This window comes from Vipera ursinii (genome assembly GCF_947247035.1).
Source record: "Vipera ursinii genome assembly, chromosome: 2".
NCBI classification, from domain to species: Eukaryota; Metazoa; Chordata; class Lepidosauria; order Squamata; family Viperidae; genus Vipera; species Vipera ursinii.
The window spans coordinates 270,050,886-270,069,884 of NC_139513.1; the positions used below are offsets into that span (position 1 = coordinate 270,050,886).

General features: G+C 38.4%; 1 protein-coding gene across 5 annotated transcripts in view; it reads left to right on the top strand.

Moving 5' to 3' along the window:
• PLPP1 (phospholipid phosphatase 1) overlaps positions 1-18,999 on the top strand; it is a 90,824-nt gene that overhangs the window by 22,000 nt on the left and 49,825 nt on the right. For 2 of the 5 annotated variants that reach the window (XM_083355543.1, XM_083355546.1), the window contains exon 2: positions 12,199-12,350. The exons of 1 other annotated variant lie outside the window; for it this stretch is intronic. In XM_083355543.1, coding sequence (XP_083211669.1) covers positions 12,199-12,350 — 152 coding nt within the window. Of the gene's footprint in view, positions 1-12,198; positions 12,351-17,134; positions 18,279-18,999 lie in introns of those variants that run through there. 2 more of the 5 variants (XM_083355545.1, XM_083355544.1) reach the window with 2 other exon arrangements.

Sequence of the window (18,999 nt, forward strand, 5' to 3'; positions counted from 1 at the left end):
TAGTTCCAAAATAGTTTTATAGTAGTAGCTCAGTTTTTCAGTATGAACTCATTTCAGGCATTAGGATATAGCTCGCTATGATCATCTACTAAGCCTATGGGAATATTCTTATTCCTTTTTATGCTCCCCAAATTCATGAAATCTGTATTCTATTCAGTATTAAACTAATACTAAAGACTGGTAAAAAAATAACATAAAACTAATATATTAAACTATAATAAAAAGGAGATCTGCACAATGTATTTGAGTTTGAGTAATCAAATTGAAACAACTTGAAGTTTCTTTCCAAGTGACGACTTGAAGCTTGTTTCCAAATGATTTATGCTATTAGTTTATGCTATTGGTGGTTTGCTGTTATGTCTAAATCCCAAAGCTCACATAATGTTCTAGACTTCATGAAACGGCTCTGTTTCTCAAACTTTCTCATGAGTCAGCATTTTTCAGGGCAATGTTGGATCTCTTATTCTCTTTATGTATTCTTGCTCTGCGTTCTCTGATTTGTATTGCAAGTTTAGTTATCACATACCAGATATGCGTTGATGCTTTCAGATGTATTCATCTGACCATAATCTGCATGACATATTCTTGGCATTTCTTTTCAACTGTCTAAGCAGGATTTCATATTGGATGTAGTCCTGGCATCTTAAACAGAAGATGGATAAGACAGATTATTTTCTTTCATTCTGATTGTTTTATCCCTGTTTGTCATTTTGAGTTTCAAGGCTACTAATTATAGGACCTCTTATGCCTTTCCTCTTTGTCAAAACCCAAAAATTTAGATCCTTAATTTTGCCTAAAGATGCTGCTGCTTTCATAAATCAAATAAATGTATGATTCTAAGTTTTGAACAGATAAAAGGTAATCAAGGGGGAAAATGCACATCTTGTAACTTGAAGTATAGTATGAGTTCACTAGAATGGTTAATCAAAATGTGGTTTTTGATTGAGCTAGTTCAAAAAATTCCAGTAAGTTGCAGTCTCATATGTTCAAATTTTTTATTGTGTGTGATCATCAGGCAAGTCAAGATTACGTGTAATCTTAAATTAATCATAGTTAATTTCATTGTATAAATCCTAAAGTGTAGTTTATTTAATTGTTCAGTGGGAAAGACTGTATATTACAGTTTGAAGTTGGCTAAACATTAATTATGTTTATGAAATAGGCTAAGCATAAGAAATATATTTCAGTGTGGTGGTTAAAGCATCAGGCTGGAAACAGGAGACGGTTCTACTCCTCCCTTTGGCATGAAATCAACTGGGTGACCTTGGACCAGTCACTTTCTCTCAGCCCTAGGAATGAGGCAATGGCAAACCACTTCTGAAAAAGTTTGCCAAGAAAACTGCAGGAACGTTTCTAGGAAGTCTTCGAGAATTTAACACAATTGAATGACCCCTCCCATAATTACATTTAGCCACAACACTGAAAAATTAGACATGCCACAGTTAATTAAAATGTAAAGTTTCCAGGCTTCTCCATGCAGCATTGCTGCTGAGAGCTGCAAGTATAAAGTCCTAAATTAATTTGTTTTCATAACAGTAGTCTGGGAGTTAATTTTGGATCTAAACCAATCCATTGTACCCAATTTCTGCCTATAATTCTACTATCTAAATAACAGGTAAAATTAATTTTGCCTTATATAGAAATATTCCTTTTGCTTAGTCATAATCATGCTAAAAAGGCTTATAAACATAATGTTACTCTTTAATGCATATTTATTTCAAAATAAATTCGACTTTTGTTTAATTCAACTTATTTCCACATAGGAATACTTTAGTAATACGCCTAGCATTCAAATAATGATCTTGGGGGATCCTTGGTGGTCTCTGAGGTTGCTTGTTTTCTTGCAGACGTTTCATTACCCTAACTAGATAACGTCATCAGTGCTAGTACGGAGTGCTATTTGCTGTCAGTTTATATTCTGGTGTCTTGCCTGTCTAGGTGGGTGGGTGAAGTCTTAGGGATTCTTTGATTGGGCTGTTTACTAATGGCTCGGTGGTAGTCTGTTGATTGGGGTATTGCTTACTTGATTGTTGGTCTGAAGTTGATCTTGAAGTTTATCTATGTTGATCTGAATACTGATTACTGGTGGGGAGGTGTTGGAGTCTTTTTCTCAGGGGTGTCAAACTGCTGGCCTGCGGGCTGGATGCGTCACAAGGAAACTATGCCCACCCCATTGCCAGCAATGGGGGAAAAGTTCTGATACGTCGCGCGACATCATGTGACATTGCGAGTTTGACATGTCTGGGCTAGGTGATTGTCTCTTTTGCACCAGGTCTTATTTTTGGGGGGTCTCTTTTCCACTCCCCTCCAGCACCAATAGCACAGCGGGCCCACTTCTTCTGTGGCTGAAGGAGAAGCTTAATTCTGTAGCTGAGAATGGAGCTCTTGCCTGCATTTCGCTTTCAGAGGCCTTTCCAGAAGGCCACTGCAGCTGAGAACCGAGCTATGATCCATAACTGGGTTCTCGGCTGCAGAGGCCTTGCAGATCCGAGCTATGGATTAATCTGGTATTTTTGGAAGTATTTGTGTTTGTGTAAGTGTTTTTAATTTGAGTCATCTTTTGTTGCTGTTTTACTTTTTTTTTAGGGGTCCTTGGTGTTCTCTCAGCTTGCTTGTTTAAATCTGTCTATATGTTGTGAAATTAAATAATTTTTGTCATACCTTTTGACTCCCAGTTGGTGTTCATGGATGCGTTCTGCCAGTGTTCTGCCTGTTTGTCCTACATAGGGTTGTTGCAGCTCTTACATTGTATGTTGTAGATCAGACATGTCAAACACAAGGCCCGGGGGCCGGATCCGGCCCGCGAAGTGGTTTCATGCGGCCCGCGAAGCCATCCTGGAAACAGTGAGGGAACGGCCCCCACTGCCTTGGCCCTGGCCCAGAGACCCTCTTTCTGCCAGAGACCCTCAGATCTGTCCCACTCCTGCCCAGGCCCCCATAGGCACCCTTGATGCGAACGATGTAGAGCTGGCCACGCCCACCCAGTAGGCCATACGCACTCTAGCCACGCCCACCCAGTAGGCCACGCCCATCCAGGCCACACCCACCCGGCCCCCTGAGGGCAACCGCAATGCTGATGCGGCCCTCAATGAAATTGAGTTTGACACCCCTGTTGTAGATGATGTTTTTTCTTCTGGGGTTGCTGGGTCTTTGGGTTTACTTAGGATGTTTTAGTTGGCTTATGTGCTACCCTGACTCCATGTGATTGTAGTACTCTATTTGTGGTTTCTGAGATATTCTTGATGTATGGCATCTTTTTAGGTTGTGCTGTATTGGGTTGAGTGGTCAGGGACTTTTTAATTTCATTCCTAAAGATTTTCCAAAACACTGAAAATCTTCTTGGAATTCAACACACTGTCATATGGGAGCTTTGACATTTCCGTCAATTGTTATTTCCCGAACCTCTGAATGAGAAGCGTTGCAAATCAACATGACGGTGGAATCTTGCAGATTTGTTTTTTCCATTCAAGCTTAAAAAACCTTTAGGGTTTTGATCTTTAATGGAGGGATTTCAAAGGTACTTGAAATAATTGAAATTACATAATAAAAACTCCACAATTATCACCTATTTCAATTCTGCACTTCAACATACTTATCCATAAACAAGTGATAGCTAGAGCTTCTTAGCAATCATTACATAGAAAATAATATACTGCCTTTAAACTAGCCTCTGCTCCATATTATGGTACTACCTTACTCATGAATACTATAAGGGTATCTTTATCATTATGTGTTGTAACATGATTAGATCTGTACATTTCCTGAAAACCCAGTCTCATTGTCTGAGAATGTTTATTTATAATCAATGTGTTCTGTACAAGAGTTAAGTAAGACTTTGAATTTTCTGAGATGGTTCCATCAGGCATGCTCAATGTAATGAAGAGGAAAAGAGAATCTGTCTTAACACCAGCCTGTGTTAAACTTGGTTTTTTTTTTCAAATTATTAGGTAAGCTCCTCCCTCCCTCCCAATAAGGTAGAATCAGTAACTTAAAAGATTCTCCATGTTCAACTAAATAGCATGAAGCCTATCTTTAGCATGTATTACATGGAAAGAACATTCTGCAAAAATGAGAAAAATATACAAAGGATAGGCACTACATCTGTGAGCTCCCATGGGCTGGTGACCTTTTGAATCCTCGTATGACATAAAAGGAATCATACTGCCTGTATTCATTGAAAGTTTGAACAGCTAAAAGCGTAAACTTAAAGTTCACGAATACAGAAAATTAAATTGCATGTTAGAAGCCAGTCAAACTTGCGCTTGATGTCTCATCTAATTTCTTTTTGCAAAGTAAACTCATTTCCATCAGGTAATTTTTTTATTTTTGAGGTGCAGAACTGTGTGTGTATATAAATAAAAATAAATATTATTATTATAGTGTTTAAAAGAAATAGAGCTGAACTAACAGTGCAGTTCAATTATGTAACATTTTAAAATGTTCTTAGAAGTGGAGATTTTAGTCTCCAAATTATGTTGACTCTTGGGAATAATAATAATAATAATAATAATAATAATAATAATAATAATAATAATAATAAGAAGAAGAAGAAGAAGAAGAAGAGGAGGAGGAGAAGAAGAAGAAGAAGAAGAAGAAGAAGAAGAAGAAGAAAGAAGAAAGAAGAAAGAAGAAAGAAGAAAGAAGAAAGAAGAAAGAAGTAGTAGTTGGAAGGGACCTTGGAGGTCATCTAGTCCAACCCCCTGCTCAGGCAGGAAACCCTATACCATTTCAGACAAATGGCTGTCCAGTCTCTTCTTAAAAACTTCCAGTGTTGGAGCATTCACCACTTGTGGAGGCAGGTTGTTCCACTGGTTAGTTGTTCTAACTGTCAGGAAGTTTCTCCTTAGTTCTAGGTTGCTTCTCTCCTTGACTAGTTTCCATCCATTGCTTCTTGTCCTGCTTTCAGGTGCTTTGGAGAATAGCTTGGCTCCCTCTTCTTTGTGGCATGTATAACATGTAAAAATGTGTAACATGTAAAAATGCTACACATTTGCCCTGTGATATGAGTGTTTATAGGCAGGGACGCGGTGGCTCAGTGGGTTAGGATGCTGAGCTTGTCGATCTGAAGGTCAGCAGTTTGGCGGGTCGAATCTCGAGTGCCGTGTAGCAGAGTGAGCGCCTGTTACTCGTCCCAGCTTCTGCCAACCTAGCAGTTCGAAAGCACGTAAAAATGCAAGTAGAAAAATAGGGACCACTGCGGTTGCAAGGTAACAGCGTTCCGTGCGCCTTTGGCGTCTAGTCATGCCGGCCACATGACCATGGAGACGTCCTCGGACAAGCGCTGGCTCTTCGGCTTTGAAACGGAGATGAGCACCGGCCCCTAGAGTCGGAAACGACTAGCATGCATGTGCGGGGGAACCTTTACCTTTATGAGTGTTTATATACAGGGTTTCATCCAGCATGTCGTCTTCCAATAAATGCTCCATTAAGCTCCTTGCCAGACAGGAATACTATGGTGTAGCTATTGAGCCACAGTAATTTTTCTCATGCCCCCCACCCCTTCTTTCCTCTCATCCCTGGGTTTACGACCAAAATTGACCCCAAAATTTGTTAAATGAGTTTTGCCCCATTTTACTTTTCTTGCCACGTTTGTTATGTGAATCACTGCAGTTGTTAAATTAGTAACACAGTTGTTAAATGAATCTGGCTTCCCTATTGACTTTGCTTGTCAGAAAGTCTCAAAAGGAGATCACATGACTCTGGGACACCGCAACCATTATAATGGTGAATCAGTTGTCAAGCATCCAAATGTAATTCACGTGACTAGGGGGATGCCACATTGGTCATAAGTGTGAAAAATGGTCGTAAGTCACTTTTTTCAGTGCCCTTGTAGCTTCGAACAGTCATTAAATGAACTGTTGTAAGTCAAAGACTACCTGTAATTAGTTTTGAGATTTTACAGAAGATGTTTATACCTCTCTCTTTTTTAACAATGGCTCTATTTGTGGGTAAGCTTGAAACTAAACTAGACTTGGGAGCCAAATTAATAGAATCATTTATTATTCCTCCCTACCCTCCAGTGCCCCCCAATAAGTTTTTCTTATCTTGGCAGTCATTTAGAAGAAACATTTTGTTATGCAGAACATGAACTGAAGAAGACAGGTGAGTATTGTTCTGCATTGCTTGTGGAGCAGAACGCCTCCCTTAAAGGGCTACTCCCTCTGCATCTCTCCACAATAGGAAAATGAATTGAAGTCTTTTTGGAAGGGTTTTTTTTGTGCTTCATCTAATTAGCCACTGTGAGAAAGCAATTGATGGATTATAATGGGTCCTGAACAGCAGCACTACTATTGTATTCTGGAAGATGATCCATTTTTGAGAAGGGAAGACCTGCTGTGTTTGTAGTCCTGGATGTTCCAAAGCATCTTTAAAGACTGAATTTGGAATGCTCTGAAAGCCATTCAGAATGTCCTTTTAATGTTGCTAGGCTATAGAACAGACATGTCAAACACAAGGCCCGGGGGCCGGATCCGGCCCGCGAAGTGGTTTCATGCGGCCCATGAAGCCATCCTGGAAACAGTGAGGGAACGGCCCCCACTGCCTTGGCCCTGGCCCAGAGACCCTCCTTCTGCCAGAGACCCTCAGATCTGTCCCACTCCTGCCCAGGCCCCCATAGGCACCCTTGATGCCAACGATGTAGAGCTGGCCACGTCCACCCAGTAGGCCATACGCACGCTAGCCACGCCCACCCAGTAGGCCACGCCCACCCAGGCCATACTCACCCGGCCCCCTGAGGGCAACCGCAATGCTGATGCGGCCCTCAGTGAAATTGAGTTTGACACCCCTGCTATAGAAGCTTCTTTCTTTTCTTCCCCTTGTCTGTAATTAAATGTGTTAATAACTTATCATTGTTAAGTGGTATTATAAGCATCATATCATATAGGTAATTCTCTGGTAGAGTTTAGTGTGGTAGAGTTCGGTGGAGTGTGTACATATGCTAAACAAATAACTTTTGTACTTTTGGCCTTTAAATGGAAAAAGTTGAGTAATGGATTGTAAAAGCCTTTTGAATGCTACTGCTTTAGCTAGGGATGGTGTGGCATGGTAACACTATAGTTTCCTAAACAAGTTAGAGCTTGATTGCATGCTACATTATTCCTTTTATTTCCTGCATTTAAGGGTAGATGTTACGGAGATGGTAACAAAAATCCAAAAGGATATAAAGTGGGTATAAAAATTAATATGGGATTGGGGACCTTACAACATCATAAGGATTCAACATACATTGTAAGATGGGGAATGAATTTGAGATACTAGGAAAAACCCCAATTTAATAAGAATGCTTCACACTTTTTAACTGTAGATCTCACTTGTCTATTCCTGTTCAGAATGGCTGGTGGAAACATGGAAAAACTGAAAAGATGGGGAACCTGATGGATTGCAAGTGAGGACTAATAGCAAAGAGAAAATGCCCCACTCTTGAAAATGATCCCAGCAATGTTTGATTCTTTACAAACTCATGGAGAATATGTATGAGCCTATGTCTATGGCTTGGTTATAATTTCATCAGATTCTTATTTTCAGATATGTTAGGTGAATGGCATGTGTATCTCAGGTTAGTCATGCATAGGTTGTGCTCACAGAACATGTTTAACCTAGTTTCTGAATTAACTTTCTGCCTGAGTTTGCAAAGTATGTACAATACATCATAAATTAACCAAACACACTTAGTTACACATAAACCAAACCTAGCTGAGGTTTGCACAAAATGGAAATGAGTTCATTAGGTCTTTAACTAATTCAGCTAAATGTATAATGGAAACACGGTGTATTCAAAATAGTAATATATTGTCTTTCTAAACTTTATTTCCATTGACTGAGTAAAGATGTCTGTTAATGCTTGCATCAGTTTATTAAGATTCTTTCATATAAAGAGGCACATCTACACAAAATGTGCCCTTTATAGAATTGTGAGGACTTTGTTCATTGAAGTTAGAACTTGTCTCAGGTCTATGGTAGGCTATAACAGTCAAGAAAAATGAGAGGTGGACAGACCGGGCCCAAAGAATCGCCAAGAGTCAGACACAATTGAATGCATAACCTCTCCTCCTCACAAATGAGAAGTAGGCTGAATTCCACATGGAAACAGCTTTGGGGAAATGGTAAAAATCTACTTCGTACATCACAATTATAGAAGAACTTGGACATAGCAAACATACTTCTAAAATGTAAAATGTGATTTTAGTAAATAAATATTTGCAAAGGTGGGGTCTGTGTGCGTAGGCTCAGGCATGAAGTTTGGTTGTATTTTCCTGTTACTGTAAGTATGCAGTTGATGTGCTTCTTTGAAACATGATGATTCTCATAATTCTTGGGGATTATTGAAATGTTTTGCACAACAATACTGATTTTTTTCCATTTAAAAATTATTTTTCTTAACACATTTTACAGAAAGAAACAAAAAGAAAACAGTATACAAAAAACCCACAAAAAGAAATACACAAAAGTTACACAAAATACAGCTATCCAAGTTAACAAAAAACCAAATAAAAAATAAATAAATAGGCAGAAAAGGGGGAAATTATATTAATATAATCACATTTCACATTTCTAAATGCACAAAATAACATTTTTAAGGCAATTCTAATTTTTTTAAAAAATGGTGAAGTTGAAAAACAAGCTAAGGGGTTCTTAGAATTTTGGTGTGGCTGCCTAGTCAGGTAATACCTTGTAATCAATTGGACATGATACATACCTTGGTTTAGTGATCACCATATTTGAGAGCCCTGGGGTATGTCACATTTTTTTAATCTTCTCTATGCTATAGCAATATTTTGCAAGAATAAAACAACACCTCCAAGAAGGTGTAAAAAAAATCACACCATGAATAAATCTAGCATTTCCTGTCTGAATCAAAAAATTACAGTTAATGCAAATAAACCTAAGCTTTGTATTAGAAAATGTTTTAAATGCTTTTGCCAATGTATTCAATGGTAGATTTGACTGAAACAACCCCCAAAACCCTTGAGATCCACTCAGAAGCTTCAGCTGGTACAGAATGCAGCTGCGCAAGTTCTTTTGGGGGTCTCCCGATACTCCCATATTACACCTCTGCTCCGTGAACTGCATTGGCTTCCAGTTGCCTTCCGGGTGAAATTCAAGGTGCTGGTGATGACATACAAAGCCCTACATGGCATGGGTCCGGATTACCTACGGGAGCACCTACTGCCGGCATCATCCTCCCTCCGTCCTGTATGTTCCCACAGAGAGGGCCTCCTCAGGGTACCACCGGTCAGAGAATGTCGGCTGGTGACCCCCAGGGGGAGAGCATTCTCGGTGGGTGCACCAATCCTTTGGAACCGCTTACCGGCTGAACTCCGGATGGCCCCCGACCTTCGCTCCTTCCGGCGTGATCTAAAAACATATCTGTTCGAACAAGCCGGCCTGGCCTGATGGGTTTGCGTTTTAACATTATTTTAACTAACCTACTACATTGGACACAATCATTTAACTTTAAATCTTGTATCCTGTATTCTTATTTTTGTTGCCCTGTACACCGCCCTGAGTCCTTCGGGAGAAGGGCGGTATATAAATCAAATAAATAAATAAATAAATAAATAAATAAATAAATAAATAAATAAATAAATAAATAAATAAATAAATAAATAAATAAATAAAACATGGCCAAGTGGAATATTTTGCAGCCTGAGTTGAAATATAGATAATCCTTAATTTACAATCTTGTGTTTAGTGACCACTGTAAGTTATAGCAGCACTGAAAAAATAATTTACAGCTGGTCCTCACACGACCATAGCAGCATCTCCACTGTCACATGATCAAAATCCAGGTGCTTGGCAACTGGCATGGATTTATGATGGTTGTCCTGGGGTCATGTGATCACCATTTGAGACCTTCCAACAAAGTCAATGGGAGGAAGCCATATTCACTTTACAACCATGATTCACTTAACAATCATCTTAGTACAGTAATGGCAATTTTGATCCCAATTGCAATCATAAGTAGAGGATTATGTATATATATATAAAATGGTGAAATTTTCTAAAAATTGACATTTTTGTGATGTCCACATGTATGCCCACTTCTGACTTTTTTTGCAATCTGGGAATGTTTTCCATATCAAGCTGCATCATTGCTACTTTTTAGAATCTAGAGAACAGTTTAAAGAGTAACTATGAACTGACAGTTTATCATAGATTACAATTATTGCACCTTTTGTTCTTTTCACCATAATTTATACATCTAAAGTTAATTCCACTATATGCAGTATTTGGGCTTCTAGCTCCAAGTTCAAATCTTGATTTTCTAGTATTAAAAAGATGATTTGAACATCTGTGTTGAGGTTTTAAGCCTTTTGCATGGTCGTGCTTTGCTACCTTAATTACATGAAAATTCAGTTTTGATTAAAGATAAAAGGTAAAAATGACTATGTCATGCTTTGTCTCTTGCTCCACCTTCCCAGTCTGCATTTTATTAAGCAATGAGTTAAATGTGAGTAATATATAAATGTTTCTGGGGGGAATAATACTTATGGTTCAAGATCCCGGAGAATATTCTGGCTATTTATTTAACATTTAACAGTTTTGCTGAATAAAAATAATTTCTGTCTTGTGAGGAAATTAATGAATTCCTCTATTTTTTGAGTCCAAGGTTGTATCTTTGGAATTCTGTGATAATTTTATTGAAACAAATCAAATCCAAATTAATTGTGGAATTTTCCATTTATAGTTAAACCTAAGCACTGTCTGGACATGAGTTTATTCTAGTATATGGAATTAGTCTTATAGCTGATACTTTTTTAAATCTGGTGAAAACAAACTTTTAAATTGTTGGTAATAGATTGTGGTGTTGTATATTCAGAGTGCAATAATTCAGGTTCATGCTGTTTATTAGTATTTAGAAACTTCTGTGGCATTTTCATTTAACTTTTATAGATGTTTTTCTATATCAATTCAGGAATGTGAAATTTAAAAAAAATCTCAGGAATGCAGTGGCAAACTGCTTCCTTGTTGCTATAAAGAAACCATCATGGATATTAGCAAGAACTGAGTTTAACTAAAGGAAATTCATTTTTTCTTTAGCAAGTAAAGCTTTATTATGATTTTCAAACATTTGGTTTTGAACTGGATTTCTTGATACTTTCCTGCTAGACTGAACATATGCAGTATTTAGATGCCTCATTCTTGGTTCCAGAATTCATGTAACCTCTGGTACTGTAAAGCACGCTGCATCTTTTGCAGCACACTGAATTACAGAACAGATTTGTAATCTTGGATCAACCTTTCCTAATGTGCCCAAATATATTACATTACAGCTTCCATCTGACTGTATGACCTTGCCTGCTAAATTGAGAGCATATTATGTCTTTGGATAAATCAGAACTGAGCCCTATCCCTGACAGGTGTCTTTATTTTTCTTTTGATTTACTGTGTCAGTTAATTCTTCAGTAGATTCCTTTAAGCCAATGCCAATTAAATTTGGTACATACACTCATTCAAGCTCAGATTTTGAAATTCTACAGTTTTTATAATTACTGTTTTCTCTCCTGTATGTTAATTACAGCAAAATTAGGTTCATGTTAGATGAATATGTGGAGGAAATGTTTGAGGAAGAAGCAAACAAAAATGTCCTAAGCATTTTACAGTATAATCAGTGACCAAGTTTTCCATGTTCTTCTGCTTGTTTCTTCTTATATCCTGCTTTGGTATATTTACCAATCCCATTTTTCAAATTGCAAGTACCTGTCTCTGGGGAAAAGTCTTGACTTGGAGAAAATCCTAAATATGTCTTATTTATCAATAATTTATCAATAAGAAACAGATGAACAGGTGACAAATCTAATAATGCTAATTGAATGTAGATTTCAGGCTTTTTATATGGGTGAAGAGATGTCAGACAAGTCAATTTGTTCCTACACTCAGTGGTGGGATTCAGATATGTGAACAACCGGTTGTCTGTGGGGATGCTGCTTCAAAATGTCCATTCTGGGCCTGGGCAACAAAAAATTAGCTACCGGTTCTGCTGAACTGGCGTGAACTGGCTGAATCCCACTACTGCCTACACTAGATTTTATTATACTATAAGCCTCAAAGTATGTTTCACACTAGTATGTCTCGAAAATAATCCAACTTGCTGCATGTTGCCTCCGTGACTTTGCTCCTGGCTCTGGATAGAAAGGCTTGGGGTTAAAAATTTCTAAAACATCCTGTATAACACAATTATCTTATTCTTTTTGCTAGCTGCCTTGCCTTTTGCAATTCTGACTGCGAGGGGTGCTCCTTTCAAACGAGGAATGTTCTGTAATGATGAATCCATCCACTACCCTTACAAAGATGACACCATTTCATATCAGTTGTTAGCGGGGATAATTATTCCTCTCGATATAATTGTTGTAAGTTTTATCCCTCATTTTCCTCCATTAGACTGTATTTGGAAGTTGCCGTATCTTGTATTATTGGGTAAATATGGTATCAAAGATGGTACTTGGTGGCTGGAAGAAAGATACCACTGGTTTAAGCCTTTCATTTGGACAAAAAGAAATTGTTTTGGGTGGAGGTTTTTTTTTTTTTGTTCACAGAATTCTTGTACATTTTTTAAACTGCAAAATGTAATGTTTCTTAAAGCTTTTATTAACCTGTTCGCATGCAAAGTCTTATTTTATGGGAAAGAATTAGAGGAGCTAATACTAGGTTTAAATTGTTTGGTTTGAAAAAAATACACAAGGGAGAAGCAGCAAAATTATAGCTGAAAATGAACAGTCTCATATATTGCATACCCTACCCCTGAAGTTGTAAAGGCAGTGTCCTGGTCAGTGTCCTTTTGTAAATGTCTTTTTCATCTTTGACGTGTTCTGATCTGGAAAATGATTTACTCTGGAATTTCCACAGAAAGAGAAATCCAAGTCCAAAATCATGTTCCAGGATTGTAGTAAAAGTAAATCTGGATAAACTCACACATTTTCTTTTTTTCCCCAGTATGAGGCATGGTTTTCCAATCGGGCCAATTGCCAAACATACATATACATATACATATACATATACATATACATATACATATACATATACATATACATATACATTTACATTTACATATACATATACATTTACATTTACATTTACATTTACATTTACATTTACATACATACATACATATATATGGATATATATATGTATACATGTATATATGTATATAGATGGAACTTTTCTTTATTAATAGTAACAGAAGATATATGAGAAGGCTCTCCTCCTTCTCCTTCTCTTCCCTTTCTCCTGCCCCTCTTCCCCTCCCCCCTCCCCTTCTCAAATAAATATAGTGCACTTAAAACATTTAAGCTCTGTAAATATTTTTGTTCTCTCCAATATTTCTAAAGTAAATAAAATCCCCTCCCACACCCATCATGCAGTTGGAACCAGGAGAAGCATGGACACTTCATTTTGGCTCATGGTCACCCTACTGATGATCTTGTGGATTTTTAAAAGCTAGTGTTCGTTCCTGGTAGATTTCCTGTAGGGCAAAAATCCAAAGTCAAGTCCCACAGGAAATCCTTGAGGAATTATTTTATATACTTAATCTGTAAACAACAGATTGCAGTCCTTCCCAAATGTATCCACCCTATTTCTTGATTCTCTTTGTGGACTAAATTATCTGCAAAGGACGATAATGAGAGGAAGACTTGGTTTGGGTGTGAAGCTGAGAAGAAATTCAAATGAGATTAGCATCTTCAGCAAATCCAGAAAGAAAGAGGGAATAAATATTTGATCCCATCTACTGTGCTAAAGACTGACTTCACTTTGTCTCTCTCTGAATTATCACCTAATGGAAATGGCCACGCTATCTTACCCATTTCTGTATCACCTAACTATGACTTTTTGTGATCTTATGATCTATTCTTTAAGTTTCTTTTTTGCTCTCCCTCTGTCTCTCCATCCTTTTCCTTTTTGTTATATTTTCAGTTATAAGGTTGGAGGCAAAAAATGACTTTAAAAATTGGTAAGCCATGCTGGAAGATTTTCCTTCTGAAAGAAACAATTTCTGTGACAGTTATCTGGTCTGTATAGCACCTTGCTCAGGATCTTGTGTATAGAGAATACTGCATAGCATTTGTTCTTAATTTATCATTAAAGCTTGAGTTATCCTTAAGTGGATCCAAATAAACATATGATAACTGAACCTTTAAACACTGAATCTTTAAATGTACTTCTCTTTATTTTATTGACTGATAGTCTTGAGGATCCCCTTCATGGATTACTGCCTTGTCGTGGCGAAGGGGCTTGTGTAACTCAATGAAGCTATGAGCTATGCCGTGCAGGGCCACCCAAGACGGAAAGGTCATAGCACAGAGTTCTGACAAAACGTGATCCACTGGAGAAGGAAATGGCAACCCACTCCAGTATCTTTGCCATGAAAACCCTATGGACAGTACCAAAAGGCAAAATGATATGATGCTGGAAGATGAGCCCCTCAGGTCGGAAGGCGTCCAATATGCTACTGGGGAAGAGCAGAGGGCTAGTACTAGTAGCGCCAGAAAGAATGAAGCGACTGGGCCAAAGCCGAAAGGACGCTCAGCTGTGGATATGTCTGGTGGTGAAAGGATAGTCCGATGCTGTAAAGATTTTTTCTCCATAGGAACCTGGAATGTAAGATCCATGAATCAAGGCAAGCTGGATGTGGTCAAACAAGAGATGACAAGACTGAACATCGACATCTTAGGTATCAGCGAACTAAAATGGACAGGAATGGGTGAATTTAATTCAGATGACCATCAGGTATACTACTGCGGGCAAGAATCCCTCAGAAGAAATGGAGTAGCCTTCATAGTCAGTAAAAGAGTAGGAAAAGCAATACTGGGATACAATCCTCAAAATGACAGAATGATCTCAGTTCGAATCCAAGGCAAACCATTCAATATCACAGTAGTCCAAGTCTATGCCCCAACCACCGGTGCTGAAGAGGATGAAATTGACCAGTTCTGTGAAGCCCTACAGCACGTTATAGAACTAACACCAAAAAATGATGTTGTTATCATCATGAGGGATTGGAATGCTAAAGTAGGAAGCCAAAAGATAACCGGAATAACAGGCAAGTTTGGCCTTGGAGTACAAAATGAAGCAGGGCACAGGCTGATAGAATTTTGTCAAGAGAATACGATGGTCATAGCAAACACTCTTTTCCAACAACCCAAGAGATGGCTCTACACATGGACATCGCCAGACAGTCAACACAGAAATCACATTGACTATATGCTCTGCAGCCAAAGATGGAGAAGCTCTATACAGTCAGTAAAAACAAGACCAGGAGCTGACTGTGGCTCAGACCATGAGCTTCTCCTTGCAAAGTTTAGTCTTAAACTGAAGAAAGTAGGGAAAAGCACTAGGCCACTCAGGTATGAATTAAATCATATCCCTGTTGAATATACAGTAGAGGTGACAAATAGATTTAAGGAATTAGATCTGATAGACAGAGTGCCTGAAGAACTATGGACAGAGGTTCGCAACATTGTACAACAGGTAGCAACCAAAACCATCCCAAAGAAAAAGAAATGCAAGAAAGCAAAATGGCTGTCTGAGGAAGCTTTGCAAATAGCTGAGGAAAGGAGGAAAGCGAAAGGCAAGGGAGAAAAAGAAAGATACACCCAGCTGAATGCAGAATTCCCGGGAATAGCTAGAAGAGATAAGAATGCCTTCTTAAATGAACAGTGCAAAGAAATAGAAGAAAACAATAGAATTTATTTATTTATTTATTTTATTTTATTTAGATTTATATACCGCCCTTTCCCGAAGGACTCAGGGCGGTTTACAGGGCATTTAAAAAACAGTCAATACAAACGTTAAAACAAATTAAAAGAGATTAAATAGAACCCTGAGAAAATTAAAACCCAGTTAAAATTAAAATTAAAAATATTCTCAGCCTGGGCCAGAGAGCTCGAAGAGCCAGGTCTTCAGGTCCCGGCGGAATGAACGGAGGGTGGGGGCAGTCCTAAGCTCCGCAGGCAGCTGGTTCCACAGGGCAGGCGCACCCACTGAGAAGGCCCTACCCTGGGTGATACCCGCCGGCAGGACCAGAGATCTTTTCAAGAAAATTGGAGAGATGAAGGGAACGTTTCATGCAAAAATGGGCATGATAAAGGACCAAAATGGCAGGGACCTAACAGAGGCAGAAGAGATTAAGAAGAGGTGGCAAAATTACACAGAAGAACTATACAAGAATGAGCTTAACGTCCCTGGTAATCACAATGAGGTGGTCACTGACCTCGAGCCAGACATCCTAGAATGTGAAGTGAAGTGGGCCTTAGGAAATCTTAGCAACAACAAAGCTAGTGGAGGTGACAGTATTCCAGCTGAGCTATTCAAAATCTTAAAAGACGATGCAGTAAAAGTGCCCACACTCAATTTGCCTGCAAATTTGGAAAACTCAACAGTGGCCACAAGATTGGAAAAGATCAGTTTACATTCCAATTCCAAAGAAAGGCAGTGCCAAAGAATGTTCCAACTATTGCACCATTGCACTCATTCCACATGCTAATAAAGTTATGCTTAAAATCCTACAAGCTAGACTCCAGCAGTATGTGGATCGAGAACTACCAGAAGTACAGGCAGGATTTCGAAGAGGCAGAGGAACTAGAGATCAAATTGCCAACATATGCTGGATCATGGAGAAAGCTAGAGAGTTTCAGAAAAACATCTACTTCTGCTTCATTGACTATGCTAAAGCCTTTGATTGTGTGGATCACAACAAACTGTGGCAAGTTCTTAAAGAGATGGGCGTACCAGACCATCTTATTTGTCTCTTGAGAAACCTATATGTGGGCCAAGAAGCAACAGTGAGAACTGGACACGGAACCACTGAATGGTTCAAAATTGGGAAAGGAGTCCGGCAAGGCTGTATACTGTTGCCCTGCCTGTTTAACTTATATGCAGAGCACATCATGAGAAAGGCAGGGCTAGATGAATCAAAAGTTGGAATTAAGATTACCGGAAGAAATATCAACAACCTAAGATATGCAGATGATACCACTCTAATGGTAGAAAGTGAAGAAGAACTAAAGAGCCTCTTGTTGCGAGTGAAGAAGGAGAGTGCAAAACATGGGTTGAAACTTAACATTAAGAAAACCAAGATCATGGCATCCGGCCCTCTCAATTCCTGGCAAATAGATGGGGAAGAAATGGAGGTAGTGACAGATTTTATTTTCCTAGGCTCCAAGATCACTGCAGATGGGGACTAGCCAATAAATTAAAAGACGCTTGCTCCTGGGGAGGAAAGCCATGGCAAATCTAGACAGCACACTAAAAAGCAGAGACATCACCCTGTCAACAAAAGTGCGTATAGTCAAGGCTATGGTCTTCTCAGTTGCAATTATGGCAGTGAAAGCTGGACCATAAAAAAGGCTGAGCGCCAAAGAATTGAGGCCTTTGAACTATGGTGCTGGAGAAGACTCCTGCGAGTCCCTTGGACTGCAAGGCGATCAAACCGGTCAGTCCTAGAAGAGATCAACCCTGACTGCTCCTTAAAAGGCCAGATATTGAAGCTAAAACTCAAATACTTTGTGAAGGACTCACTGGAGAAGAGCCTAATGCTGGGAAAGATTGAGGGCAATAGAAGAAAGGGACGACAGAGAATGAGGTGGCTGGATGGAGTCACTGAAGCAGTAGGCGTGAGCTTAAATGGACTCCAGAAGATGGTAGAGGACAGGAAGGCCTGGAGGAACATTGTCCATAGGGTCGCGATGGGTCAGACACGACTTCGCAGCTAACAACAACAAGTCTTAAGGATAAGCTAAATATTCTTTTCTCTCTTCTCCTGTCCACCCTTCCTGTAAAATATGCCAAAGAAAAAGAAAGAAAATTGTCTTTCAAATGGCCATAACAAGGTGGTACTTTTATGTCTTTATGAAAAGTTTATTGGTTCCAGCTGCCAAATCTATAAGCTACATGGATCTTCTATAGGAGTCTAGATGAATGATTGTGGTATTTAATATTTTTGTATCTTTGCCTTTTATTTTAAATTAGCTATTTAAGCATCATGGAACATCTGCAACTTAATCACCAGAGATATAGGAGACTGCCAACTTGTTTAATTTAATGGGACTTTCTTTCTTTCTTTCTTTCTTTCTTTCTTTCTTTCTTTCTTTCTTTCTTTCTTTCTTTCTTTCTTTCTTTCTTTCTTTCTTTTTCTTTTTCCCATTATAGGAGGCAGAAATAAACTAATGACCTCTATAGAGAGAATGTTTTTGGAGTTCCATCTGCCACCATTTCTGTGTTTGCTCAATCAAGTGGATCTCATACTGATATTTGAATTTTATTTTTTTAATGCATTGAGACAGGTAATTGGGGATCCCTAATATTATGCTGCACATTTATTATAGTTTAGCTTATTTCTTGTAAGACTTTTTCTTATACTGAAATGTTTGTACAATAGTTATATGACATAAAAGCAGGCATTTTTCTTAATGACTGTGTGGATAAAATGCCTTGCATGCCCATTTTTAAAATCCCAGATATGTACATATTGAAAGAGAGACAACATTTATTACTGCATTTTTAAGAAGTGGGAAAAGTGACTGTTGATGATTTCATGTAACACGATTTACATTTTTGCAGCAGAAATGCAGCATAAGTCGATGGATTAATGTTTCCTTCTGATTTCTGTTCTTTTGCTCTTTTAAGTTTAACTAAAAATAGCTTGATCTCAGTAGTTCTAAAATATTGCTATTTTATTACTGACTGTTCTAAAAGTAGTTTCAAACCATTTTAGTCAAGGATCTTCTCAACGTTCTATAACCATGAGGAAAGGATTTGCCTTGTTTGTTCCAACTTATGCTAAGCATTTATAAAAAGCCATTTGAAGGATTTTTACCTAATTTTCTGTATTGAAAACTGAATTACTAAAAAAATTGCTAGTCTTCTTGACTTCTAGTGTAATGTCTTATCAAACTATATAAGCAGAGGAACCATAGTTTTATGAAAAAGTTCAGGCACCCCTGATTAATTTGTATGTTTCAGCGAATCTCTAGGTAAACAGAATCTGACACACAGTATGAAATT